Source organism: Canis lupus, chromosome 11 (assembly GCF_048164855.1).
Source record: "Canis lupus baileyi chromosome 11, mCanLup2.hap1, whole genome shotgun sequence".
Classification (NCBI taxonomy): Eukaryota; Metazoa; Chordata; class Mammalia; order Carnivora; family Canidae; genus Canis; species Canis lupus.
In genome coordinates, this window is record NC_132848.1 from 29,350,933 (window position 1) to 29,364,077 (window position 13,145).

General features: G+C 59.3%; 1 protein-coding gene across 1 annotated transcript; it reads left to right on the forward strand.

The window, feature by feature from the left end:
• The first annotated feature begins 1,755 nt into the window (after positions 1-1,755).
• Positions 1,756-12,376, forward strand: SOX10 (SRY-box transcription factor 10). Its single transcript, XM_072844014.1, has 4 exons — positions 1,756-1,888; positions 2,377-2,888; positions 7,798-8,066; positions 10,443-12,376. Exons 2-4 carry the CDS (start codon positions 2,455-2,457, stop codon positions 11,144-11,146), a joined length of 1,407 nt encoding a protein of 468 aa, XP_072700115.1. The 5' UTR covers positions 1,756-1,888; positions 2,377-2,454; the 3' UTR covers positions 11,147-12,376.
• The last annotated feature ends 769 nt before the right edge of the window (positions 12,377-13,145 follow it).

Genomic DNA, 13,145 nt, shown 5'->3' on the forward strand with positions numbered 1-13,145 from the left:
AGGCAGCAGCGAGTGTCGGAGACTGCTGCAGGCAGCTGGACGCGACCGGCTGGATGCGCGTCCCTCCGTCCCTCTGTCCATCCAGGGCGGCTCCTCTCTGGGCGGTTCTGAGGCCGGGCGGGCGCTGTTAAAAAGCTTTTTATGTGTGTGTGTGTTAATCACATGATTGCCGTTCACCTGTATTTCGAACAAAGACAGCTCACTGTTTCAAGGCCCCGAACAAGAGTCTGGGCACAGGGAAGAGAAGGGAGGCGGGGGGAGGAGGGTTGGCAGCGCCGGGGGTGGCGTCGAGGAAAACTGGGGGGAGATTGTCCAAGGCCGGCAAGCGAGAGAAAGAGAAAACCCTTATCAAACTCCTAATTCACTGGGCTCCGAGGCCCCAGACACACTGGCCCGATTGTCTGGCTGGTTGTGTGTGCGAGCATGTGTGTGTGTGTGTGTTCCAATGTCCGCTCCCCCCACCCCCAACATGCCTCTGCCTCGTGTGACTACCTCATTGTGTCCCATTACCCACCCCCTCCACCCCCTTGGCCTTTCCCAAGCACGAGGCCTTTCCTAGACCCCTTCTGCAGCCCCACTCCAGACAGACTCCCTTGGGGTGGGCCTAGGGCCTTGCCCGGCTCAGAAGTGTATGTGGTCATCAGTGCGGCCCAGGCTCCATCTGCCCCTCGGTGCCCAGCCTCACCTCTGCCTCCATACCCACCCTCTGAGAGGAGAGAGGGGCGATGACCTCTGGGGAGAGACTTGGGAAAGGGGAGAGGAAATGGAGCCTTGGGTGACTGGCAGGAGAGAAAAAGGAGAGAGGTCGCCCCACTGGGGAGATGGCTGAGGACAGGAGTGGGCAGTGAGGAGGGAGTGGGAGGCAGGGAGTTGCCTACCCTTTCGAGGTAGGGGAGTGCGGGACATCGTGCAACCTGGACTGAGACCCCCCCACACCAAGAGAGCATGAGCTCAGTGCAGAGGGAGTTGGGGCCCCTACTTGAAGAGGACCCCCAGCCCAGCCCCATGGCCAGCCTCCTAGGAACTTCAATTCTGCCTCTCTACCTTAAGTCAGACCAGCCCTCATTTGTGCTCGTGTCTGAGAAGGGCCCAGGTGTGGAGCTGGGGCCTCTGCCCTGGGTGGGGGCTATCCAGCTGCCTCTGCCTCACCAGGTATGGACCTGAGTGCTCTCTCTCTGGCCATATGAGCTGAGCGGAGGGCAGCCTGCATTGGGGTGGGAGGCAGGTGAGGCAGGCTGAGCAGCAGCAGCCTCCCTCTGGCCACAGTAGACACTCCCTCCATAAGAGGTCTTAAACCAGCAACGCAGGTCAGCCGCCCTTAGATGGCCGGGAACCTTCACTGGTGTTCTCCTCATCCAGCCCCAATTCTTTGCCACCTGCCCATCCCACCGCCTTGAGGCACAGGCTGGGGGTCCCAGTTGGGCCCAATTTCCCTGTAAGCAACAGGTTCTGAGCTTGCCCACCTGCACCCGTTGGCCTTCCTGGCCCAGGCCCCAGGAGCGGCCTGGGACAGCAGCGCCCAGAGCTGGGGTGGGGGGGCCTGGCGGAGGAGCCCTGAGTGTTGGGGATGAAGGACAGCGCTGGAGGCTCCACCTTCTGCCCTTCCCTCCCTCCCTCCCCTCCCCCTCCCCCTCTCCCCCCTCCTTCCTTCCCAGCCTTCGGCGGCAGCTCAGTGCTCAGTCAGTCTCGGGCTGTCGGGCCAGGGTGGCTGGTGGTGAGGATTCAGGCTCCGACCCGGCGAGGCCGTGGCCTGAGGCTCTGGGCCCCCCAGCCCCTCCCTCCCAGCCCCCCGGCGTCACCCCCCAGCCCCGAGCTGGACCGCACACCTTGGGACACGGTTTTCCACTTCCTAAGGACGAGCCCCAGACTGGAGGAGCGGTCCGAGGAGGTGAGTGCGCAGCCCGCTCCTCCGCTCCTGCCTTCCTGGGGCCGGGCCTGGGACCCTGCGGTGGGGCATGGGTGGAGAGAGACCCCCGCCTCTGCCCCCCACCCAGCTCCTCCACACTCCATCAGGGGCAGGCAGAAGGGAAGACGGAAAGGTGAGAGAAAAGGTGGGAAATCCCAGGAGCCAGGATTAGAGCAAAATAAAGAGTCCGTTTTTCTTCCTTTCCATCAACAAACCTCCACCCAAAAAGAGGTTTAAAAAAACCCAAACCCACCCACACCAAGAGACGGTTGGGACCAGGTGGTGGGAAGACAGCGGAGGCGGGCGCTAGGAGGCCGAGCCCCGGTCTGGCATGTGCGCGGGCCCCAGGGGCTCTGGCGAGTTCGGGGGGAGCCGGGCGGGCGTCACCTGGGGCCGTGCCCGCGTCGCGTCCCGGGCTGCCGTCGGGGCTGCGCGCACGGCCGCTCCACCGCGCCCTCCTTCCCATCCAGGTGGGCGTTGGACTCTTCGCCAGGACCCCGGCGGCGGGCCCCGGGGAGGCGGCCGAGGCGGCGGCGGCCGGGGGCGACATGGCAGAGGAGCAGGACCTCTCCGAGGTGGAGCTGAGCCCCGTGGGCTCCGAGGAGCCCCGCTGCCTGTCCCCAGGGAGCGCGCCCTCGCTGGGGCCCGACGGCGGCGGCGGCGGCGGAGGATCGGGCCTGCGAGCCAGCCCGGGGCCAGGCGAGCTGGGCAAGGTCAAGAAGGAGCAGCAGGACGGCGAGGCGGACGATGACAAGTTCCCCGTGTGCATCCGCGAGGCCGTCAGCCAGGTGCTGAGCGGCTACGACTGGACGCTGGTGCCCATGCCCGTGCGCGTCAACGGCGCCAGCAAGAGCAAGCCACACGTCAAGCGGCCCATGAACGCCTTCATGGTGTGGGCGCAGGCGGCGCGCAGGAAGCTGGCCGACCAGTACCCGCACCTGCACAACGCGGAGCTCAGCAAGACGCTGGGCAAGCTCTGGAGGTGAGCGCCCCCGACGCGCCCCCGGAGCTCCCGCGGGCCCCCTAGCTGCGGGGGGACTCAGGCGAGACGGGCCCCTCTAGGGGGGGCGGCCACCGCTCTGATGGGCCTGGAAGACCAGGGGTGGGCGTCCGGCCCGCCCTTCCCCCTCGAGTACCCCCTTGAGGTTGCGCGGGCTTAGCGCTCCGGCGGCCTAGGCGAGGCTCCCCACCCGGGGCAGCGGGCCGGAGGGCGCCCCCTCGTGGTTGGAATTCTGTCGGTGGCAGGCGAAGGGCCTGAGCTTCTTCCTGGGGGAGTGAAGGCGGTTGGGCAAGAGGGAGGGGAGGTCTTCACTGATGGCACAGGGAAGTGGCACATTCACGGGTGCCACTGCCACCAGTCCCAGTGGTCAGGGGGATGCCCCAGAAATGCTCGAGAAAAAACTGAAGGCCTAGCCGGAGAGGCAGGGAAACTGAGGCAGCCAGATGGAGAAGGGGCGGGAGGAAAACAAGGAATTCAGACAGGAGTCTTTGAAAGAGTGAGGGATGGAGAACCGCCAAAGACAAATCTCTGACTGCAGGATCCTGTCCTGTCCCAGCTACCTTCTTGGTGCCTTCCTTATCCTCCCCTCCTTCGAGGAGTTGGAGGGGGGCCTCTTCATTCTCTAGGGAAGGGGACACCCAGAAAGAAGTCTCCCCTCCCACCCTGTCCCAGAGCGGCCAGGCCTGCCTCTCTCGCCCTCCCTGCTCCAGTCCCAGCGCCATCTTCTTTTCCAGGGCCCCACCCAGCATTGAGCAACCTCCTGCCCCACCAGCCCAAGAGCTGGAGCGAGAGCCCTGGCCAGGAGGAAACCTTGGCCCCTTCCTACCCAGGGCGCCTCAGAGTCCCTGGTTCCCTGGGTCCAGCCCAAACTTCTGGGGAAAAACATGCTGGCCAAGCAGGAATTCTGCACCCCTCAGTTCAGGTGTGGGGTTCAGCCTGGCCCCTTGAGATATGTTGAGCAGGGCAACAGCCCCCTACCTCAGGCGTCCTGGGCAGCTCAGCAAAAGAACGGGGGCTCCAGGAGATATGAGCCTGCAGAGGCCACCTGATTCCCCACTAGACTGTCTAAGAGACAAGCCCAGAAAGGTACAGGGACTGTAAAGGCCACGTCACAGCTGGTGGCAGAGCGGGGCCAGAACCTGGGTCTCCTGACTCTTCGTCTAGTAGTCTTCCCCCACACTGTCCTTGATGACAGGTGCGGATCACCCCTTTGTTCTAAGGTGCAGTCGGGAGGTTGGGAGGTCAGAGAAGGGGAGAGCAGAAGTGAGGTACACCTCAGTTTCAGAAAGTCAGGTTTTCTCAGAGGAGCCTGGCCTCCTCCTGCTGCCGCTCTGCCCTTGCCTGCCCCAGCATAATGGAGATTGGGTCTAGAAGGCCAAAGGCTTAGGGTAGTAAGAAAAGCAGGAAGGCCCCCCAAGAGTCCAAGTGGGATTCACATTCAGCCCCATGGCCCCATCCTTGGCCATGTGTTTGCTGACAGCCTGGTGCCCCTTCACCTTCCCATCTCAGGGCTCAGCGCTCTGCTCATCCTGGGCAAGCAGGCCCTGGGCTTAGTGGCCAGCCTGCTGTGTAGACTCAGAGGCTCCAGCTCTGCTCAAGAGCAGGGGTCAGAGCTAGCTCCTCTGCCCAAGGTCCATCTGCCCCGGGGTAGGGCTCAGCCCAGGCCAGTACTCTTGGTGCTGTGCTATGGAAGAGAGCAAATGAGAGACAAACAACCAGGGTGGAGACAGACAGGCAGATGGAACAGGCCCTGGGGGTCATGAACAGACCACAGCACCAGCTCAGTGACAGCATCAAAGCAAGGACGGACCTCCACTTCTCCCTCACCCCACTGTGAAGGATTTAAGACTGGACCCTCCATTGTCCCTGTCCCTGTTCCCCCAGGCCAGAACCCTGGGCTCCCTCAGGAGGACTTGTTTCTGGCTACCACTGATTGGCCCCAAGGGCCCATCTATTGTAGGATTGGAAAGCAGGCACTGCTTGCTGAGGACCCAACCCCAGGAATAGGAGGGTAGCAGGACAATGACAACTATTAAAGGCTATGCCCATAGTGGGTGGGATCCTGGAACCCTGGATCCTGGGTAGGGGCCCTTCGAGGCCTCTGGATATGGGCTGGGCTGGCCAGTCTCTCCAGGGACTCCTGAAATCCCTTCCAGACCACCAGGAAGGGGGGTGCATTAGACAGGCAGAACTAGAAAACAGGGCCCGAAAAACCCAAAAAGAGAAAGACATGCAGACAGACTGCTTGGGGTGCTGTAAGTAGGTTAGGGTCAGACACACCCGCATCTGGGTCCTGGCTCCTAAGTGTGTGGGCTCTGATGGTCAGAGGGGGCCCGCCTGGAAAAGGACTGTTACATGCTGGTCACATGACAGTTGTATACTGGTGGACTTGCCTGGAGAGAGTAATTGGAACCCAGAGACTAGAAAGGGGGTCACCGACTGGGGTCTCTCCTGACCCCCAGTCCACAGGCCCCTTCCCCAACAGGAAGAGCAGCAGTGCCCCACCTTGGGAGACCCCCTAGGTGGGGTTTCCAATTTGCAGGGGGAACTAGTACTTTCTCCCGGGCCTCATTCCAAAGCTTAGAGACCTAGAAACCAGAGGCCAGGTGGAGTACAAATAAGGAGCAGGTTTGCAGTTAGAGCCCCGGGTGACGTGGGGTGGGGGCCTGTAGGGGGTGCAATGCTGAGCGAGGCTGGTGCTGGGATCAAGATTAGATGTGAGATGATTTATTACGTGACGGGGCAGGATGGGTCTGGGGTTAGGAGAGAGTGAACAGAGCTGAGGTTAGAGTGATGTTGGGATCAGCTCGGAGGCTCGTTAGCCAGCTGTTAGCCACTGAGACAGTTGAAGCACTGGGCTGGGGTGGAGGGTGGGAGGGCCTGGAGTCAGAATTCTGTCAAGGTTAGGTACTGCAGGGAACTAGCCTGGGAGGTGACAGTGGGTGCTGTGTTGGAGTCTTCCCTGTGTTCTGGCCTGTGCCCCCACTCTGAGGTTCCCCCCCGCCCCCCGTTTTCTTGCTGATTCACTCCCAGTTGCCAGCGGGACAGAAGGCACCAGGAAGGTTTGGGTAGGAGAGGAAGCCCGGTGTCCCCAGCTGTTCCAGAGCCTCTGTGCTGGGGCCCTTGGATGCGGGCTGAGCCTGCTCTGGGCTCTCTGGCAGCTCTCTCCCTGCCCCCAACACACACACATACACACACACACACAGACACACACACACACACACACACACCTTCAGGGCCTGCCCTGCCCACTCCACCTCCCTGAGGCCTGGCTGGGGGGAGTTGGGGTGCCATGGCTGGGGGAGGAAGGCTGCAGCCCACTCCCTGATCCCAGAGGCACTGGTCTGGGATCTTCATCCCATCACTCAGCTAGAGGGACCCTTGGAGAGACCTTCGTTGGGGCTGGGTTCTGGCAGCCTGGGGGGAGGGGGCAGCCGGGGGAGGCTAAGCTGCACAAGAATGCCACTGCCGGCTAGGAGGTGCCTGGTATGACCACCCCCTCCCATCCTGGGCAGGAGGGCTAGGCCTTCTGCTGACTGGGGGGGGAAGAGGGCACCCACTGGGGAGGGGTGGGCAGCTGGAGAGAGAGGCCCTTTGGGCAGAGGGACAGAGCCGTGCCCACGAGTCCCTCCCATCTAGGATTCTATGAGTCTGTTCTTTGCCCTCAGAACTTCTGCAAGGTACCCCATCCTGCCCCCACACACCCTGGGGCAGCCAAACTTTAACCATCACCCCCCTCCACCATCCTTCAGACTTGGCCCGAGGCTGGAGTTTGGTGGGCAGGGGCACTGCCTTCAGGGCTGTCCTCCATGGCTGGTCTCAGACTGGGGAGAGGGTCTGGGAAGAAAGTCTAGCTTCTTTTACCCTCTGTCACATCCTGGACGAGGAGATAGGATCTCCCCCAGGAGATGCCATGACCCCACATAAAGAAGGGGACTCCTATCCAGCCCCTTCGGCCACATCACCCTGGAATTCACAAAATGAGCATTCCAGAGTTGAGAGGGCCCACCCCAGGTGCTCCTGTTCAAGCCCCCCCCCCCAGCAGTATTAGAACAGTACCTGTTTCTCAAGGTGCCCACCCTCCATCCCCAGGCCCCATGCAAAGTGCTTCACACACAGCACCTTGGCCAATCCCACACCCAGTGAAGTAAGCATTATCATCCTCATTTGATAAGCAAAGAAACTAAGGCTCATAGAAGTGATTTGCCCATAGTCACACAACTAGCCAGTAGCAGGGACTAGGCTCTTCCCCCTCACTACTCTGTTTCTTGATTTGCATACCTCCAGCCCCAAGGAGCTCACCCCCTAAGGAGGCAGCCAGCTCTACCTGCAGACAGCTTTGATGATGAAAAAGTTTTTTTTCTTTCCTTGAACTGAAGCTCTGTGTCCCTCAAAAGCTCTATTGCTGGGGTGCCTGGTGGCTCAGTTGGTTAAGCATCTGACCCTTGGTTTTGGCTCAGGTTGTGAGCTTCTCATGGCTCCTGGGGTTAAGCCCCACCCATGGGCTCCTCAGGGCAGTCTGCTCGTCCTTCCCCACCCCCACCTCACTTTCGTGTTTTCTCTTTCTCGGATAAATGAATAAATCTTAAAAACAAAAAAAACAAAAAAACACAGAAGCTCTATCCCTACTTCTAACTCCATCGTCAGGGCTGCCAGGAACATTAGGCTGATCCCTCTCACACTCAGCCCCTGAGAGTTTAGGGACAGAGATCCCAGCCTTCTGAGCCTGTAGTTCCTTGGGCCTCAAGTCTTTTAGTTTGTAAATCAAAGAGCAAGCCTCTGCCCTGGTCCCCGCCTGCCCTCTGGGCTCCCCATCCTGGGACCTCATTTGTTTGAGGGCAGATACTCACAGCAGCCCTTCTGCTGTCTCCCCCCAACTATGCCACCCCAGGCTGCTGAACGAGAGTGACAAGCGCCCCTTCATTGAGGAGGCTGAGCGGCTCCGGATGCAGCACAAGAAGGACCACCCGGACTACAAGTACCAGCCCCGGAGGCGGAAGAATGGGAAGGCGGCCCAGGGGGAGTCAGAGTGTCCTGGAGGGGAGGCTGAGCAGGGCGGGGCTGCTGCCATCCAGGCCCACTACAAGAGCGCCCACCTGGACCACCGGCACCCTGGCGAAGGCTCCCCCATGTCAGACGGGAACCCTGAGCACCCCTCAGGTGAGCGCTGGGCTGATGACCAGCTGTGGGTGGGGAGAGCCTGGGCACTGAGGAAAGGCAAAGGCTGGCTGCCATGAGTCTCGTACCCACAACCTCCCTGGGCAAGGTGCTAGAGAGGCTCACCAGGCTGCGCCAGGGCCCCAGCTGGGGTGCTGCGGCCCAGAGGGAGCTCAGTGGGGACTCAAGCACCAAAGGAAGTGGCTGGGCAAGATGGCTCTGATGGAAGTGGCTGATGGAAGGGAGCACTGCTGCTGAGTGAAGAGGCCAGTTAGGGAGGCCGTGGGGGCCAAGGGGTGTGAGGCAACAGGAAAAGCAGAGACAGGATGATTTTGAGAAATGGAAGATGAGATGGAGGAGAGATCATTGCCTCTTTCCGGCCTCCCAGTCTGATGGGGTAGGCACAGCATGTGATGTTGAGCACGTGCCATGGAGGGGCCAGACTTAGAGTATCTTGTTGCATTTTCATTAATGAAAATAGCAGCTAACATTAATTGAGCACCTACTGTGCACCAGGTGCCCTGCTAATTGCCTTATGTATATTAACTCATTCAATCACTCTGAATGAAGAAGCAGCCACCCTGCCTGGGCTCAGACTTTAGCTGTGTGGCAGATGAGAAAATGGACACAGCTGAGTCGGAGCCCAGGCAGCCGGACTCCGGGGCCTCACTTGTTTGTACAAAGCACTAAATGCCATAGAGAAAGAAAGAAAAAAGGGAGAGAGAGAAAAAAGAAAAAAGAAATAAATGCCATAAAGAGGGCCAGGCACACAGGAAGTCTCTATAAGCACAGCTCTGCCCTCCAAAGACACACCCCAAGTCCTCCTTTGTGCCAGACCTGGGAGCAGACACCAAGGGCAGCAACAAGAGAAGCTCCCTGGTCCTGGGAGTCCACCATCTAGTGGGAGGAGCAGAGATGAAAACAAGTGAATGCAGAAGAAACATGAGTGCATGAAGCCTGCACCTTCCAGAAGGAGGCCATGTCTGAGCCGCTTGGTATCATCTCTGTTCTGGTAATAATGAAACAGGTTAGAGAAGACAGGCATGTTCCCAGGATCACACAGGAAGTGACAGAGCCAGGAATCAAATCCAAGAGGGTCTGTGCAAACCTGAAGCACTTGGCCAGTGCAGGACCTGGCATTGCTTCTGCTCTGATGGGGGAGATATAGGCTGGCCCCCAAGGAGCCCCAGGTCTCATAGGCCATGGACACGTTGTCTCCGATGGGGTCCCTAGTCCAGCCATCTCTCCCATACACATGTAGGCCTTACCTTCAGAGATTCGCAGACACACGCACATGACCCTGGACCACATTCCACACAGCCACCTCAGGATATAACTGTGGGCATGGACTTTTTCTCAGCCTTCAAGGCCCAGCCCAGCGACCCCTCTTCAGTAAGAACCTGGAGCAGGGTGGGTGGCTTCCTTCTCCAGCCTCCTGAGCCCTCTGTGCATCCTGTCACTTCTGACACTGCCCTCCAGTCCTGTGTGCATCTCTGGATCCTCCCTTGAACCTCTGAGCTTGTAAGGATAGGATCTACTTTATTTATGCTTGTAGGCCTTGCACCTGGCACAGTGCCCACTAAGCATTTGCTGCATGAATACGTGAATGAGAAAAGAGAGAACAGGGGTGGAGCAAGTCAGCTATCTAGGTGTCCTCCTGATCAAGCAAGGAAAGGCAGCTGGAGGGATGAGGGGCAGCACAGCTAAGCATGTGGCCAGTGGGGCGGAGCCAGAGGAAAGGCTTTCTGGAGTGAGGGGCACTTGAGCCGCCTTTGGGAGGACTGATGGGGCTGGAGGGGACACATGGCTGTGTGGGGGCCAGAGGTGGGGGTGGAGAGAGGAGGCACAGACAAGCTAGCAAAAGTGAAGCAGTCAGTGGTGGTGAGGACTGGTGAGGTCAGCAGCAAGAAGAGCAACTGGCAGCAACTTCGTAAGCTAAAGAGGCAAGCGAAGACCGGTGGGCTAGACCTGTCAGGGAAGACAGCTAAGAGACAGTGGGAGCAGGTGGGGGAAGCCGACTGCAGCTGATATGAGGACCAACTTCCCAGGGAAGCTTTTCCAAAATGCAGCAAGCCCCTCCCAGAGGTGGGTGACAGAGGGAGTCCTGCTCTGAGTGGGCCGTAGGATACACACCTCAGAATGGGAAATTTCAGAAAAAAAAAATAATAATAATGGGAAATTTCAGAAACAACTGGAGACCAGCCCTAGCCCATTACAGAAGGAGGTGCCAACTTGGGCTGCCCAAACCCGTAAAACTTACAAGGTCACGCAGTGATCTGTCCCCAGCCTCCTGGAGGCATCTTTTCTGACAGAGAACCATCAGAATCCAGGAATCTCTGACCTTGCTTCCCACTTTCTTTCTGTCTCCCTTGCACCCAGGCCAGAGCCATGGCCCACCTACCCCTCCGACCACCCCAAAGACAGAGCTGCAGTCGGGCAAGGCAGACCCCAAGCGGGATGGGCGCTCCCTGGGGGAGGGCGGGAAACCTCACATCGACTTCGGCAACGTGGACATCGGTGAGATCAGCCACGAGGTAATGTCCAACATGGAGACCTTTGATGTGGCCGAGTTGGACCAGTACCTGCCACCCAATGGGCACCCGGGCCACGTGGGCAGCTACTCGGCAGCTGGCTATGGGCTGGGCAGCGCCCTGGCCGTGGCCAGTGGACACTCCGCCTGGATCTCCAAGCCACCAGGTGTGGCTCTGCCCACGGTCTCGCCACCCGGCGTGGATGCCAAAGCCCAGGTGAAGACGGAGACCGCAGGGCCCCAGGGCCCCCCACACTACACCGACCAGCCCTCCACCTCGCAGATCGCCTACACCTCCCTCAGCCTGCCCCACTACGGCTCCGCCTTTCCCTCCATCTCCCGCCCCCAGTTTGACTACTCTGACCATCAGCCCTCAGGACCCTATTATGGCCATTCAGGCCAGGCCTCTGGCCTCTATTCGGCCTTCTCCTACATGGGGCCCTCGCAGCGGCCGCTCTACACGGCCATCTCTGACCCTAGCCCCTCAGGGCCCCAGTCCCACAGCCCCACACACTGGGAGCAGCCAGTATATACGACGCTGTCCCGGCCTTAAAGGGGGCCCTGTCATCACCAGCCTGCCCGGCCCCTCTGGGTAGCACGCCCCTTCCCCCAGCCCTTGCGCCCTGTTCCTCACCCATCTCAGGCCTGGTGGTGGCTGTGGAGGAGGCTGCAGAGGCTGACAGCTGAGGGAAGGCTTTCTGTCTGGCTCACTGCCTTTGATGACTCCCCCCATCCTATCCAGGCTCCAACCCAGGCCAAGCCCTGGGCTACTAGGCTGGGCAGAGGAGAAGGAGGTTGATTGTCGCCCCTAGAACTGAATGATGAGGGGCTGCACCTTCCCCCCAGGAATGACCCTCATCCCAGGACCTGAAAAAGACCCACTCACCCTCCTCGGAGAGTGGGGGAGGCATCCAGGGTCGGATGGGAATCGGAGGCCCTGCCACACCGTGTGCCCATGTTTGCTCTCTCATGGAGAATGAGGGGTCTGATGTAACCCGTGCCACTTGTGCCACGTGCCTAAGATCAAAGCCAGTCAGAGACCTGCCATAGAGAAAGTCAGTGCCTACAGTGCGCTCTGTCCACCCCTCAGGGGCTGAGGACAGCTCTGAACAGCCCAGGGTGGGGTGGTCTCAGAGGGAGGTCTCCTCATCCCCACAGGGCCCCCTGCCCTTCTGAACACAGGGAAGAATTGGCACAGAGGCCTCCAGATCCAATTCTGTGCCAAGAACCTCATTCTTTGTCTAACGGAGAAAGAGTGCCCCGGTCCTACTTCACTACAACCTCCCAGACCTTGAGGCACATCCCGGATGAGGAGGCAGGGGCTCCAGGAAAGGATTCAGAGACAATTCACAGAGCCTTCCTCCTGGGCTCCTTGCCAACTCCCTCTCCCCTCGCCAGGCTCTGTAGTCCCTGCTCTGTCAGCCCCAACTCCTTGGGCTTTCCAGAGCATGATAGCTGCTCAGGCCCCAGCCCTCAGCTCCAGGAGGTGGCCCAGGGCCTGGCACCCAGGTTGCTGGCAGCAGGCTGAAGACACTGAACTCCTGACATGTACATTCTGCCCTGGCCTTTTGCCCTTTGCCTCCCAGTGGTATTTGAATAAAGTATGTAGCTCTGTCTGCCCCTATTTTCCTGTTCTGCACCCCCACAGTCTACATGTAACTCATTACTGCCCCCTGTTATTTATCTCAGTAGATCCCCCTCCCCTCTCCCCCCTCCTAGGTATTCCAGCCCCTATTAACTCTGCATTAAGCATTCCACATAATAAAATTAAAGGTTCCGGTTACCTGCTTGGTGGGCCTGACCTGGCCTGTCTCTTGGTCTCTTATCCCTCTACTTGTGCTTCCTCAAATGCTTTCTGGAAGTAGCTAGGACTGGAATGCAAAGGACAGCTAACCCAAAGGTCTCCTGTCTCCCCTGAGAAGCTGGGGGCCGTGCAGTGTGCTGGGAAAACTGGCATCCCAGTGAGGTCAGTGGGTACTCAAGGCTGAGGCCTCAGCTGGGAGCTCTGTCCTAGCCCAGCTAGGCCCATTCTGCTGGCAGGCCATGTGCTGTTCTAGCTGGAGCTCAGCAAAAGCACCTTCCAAGGAGCTCCTTTCATTTGCCCAACAGAGAGGTGGGGCTTGAAAGCATTCAAGGGACAGGTATTTGAAAGAGGTGGGTCAAGCCTGACATCTGGCTGTCTGCAGCCAGCAGGCCTGTCCTCGAGGATGTGTCGATGGGCATTCTCTCGCAGTGCCCCCTCCTCCACCAACACACACACACACACACACACACACACACACACACATACCGTGGTCTGCTCCAGGATCTAGCCAAGTCTTCATGGCAGCTGCCTGTGTCTGGGTGTAAACCCAGGATAGCAGACATGCAACCTAATCCTTCAGTGCTCATTCCCAAAGAGTTCTCCCCTCAGCGGAATTCCAATCTGTGCTTGGGGACAGGAGCCACTCCTCAGAGACAAGGGAAACTTCACCACCATGTTCCACTGATGGGTGGGCTCTGGTAGTTTTGTCTTCCTTAGACCCGGCTCCTAACAACAGTAACAGCTCCTA

What these genes read in the sequence shown, in the direction of transcription:
- SOX10 (XM_072844014.1), top strand. Translation starts at nt 2,455, where the DNA reads ATGGCAGAGGAGCAGGACCTCTCCGAGGTGGAGCTGAGCCCCGTGGGC. An exon ending in ACGCTGGGCAAGCTCTGGAG is followed by an intron (nt 2,889 to 7,797) that starts GTGAGCGCCCCC and finishes ATGCCACCCCAG; the next exon opens with GCTGCTGAACGAGAGTGACA. An exon ending in GAACCCTGAGCACCCCTCAG is followed by an intron (nt 8,067 to 10,442) that starts GTGAGCGCTGGG and finishes CCTTGCACCCAG; the next exon opens with GCCAGAGCCATGGCCCACCT.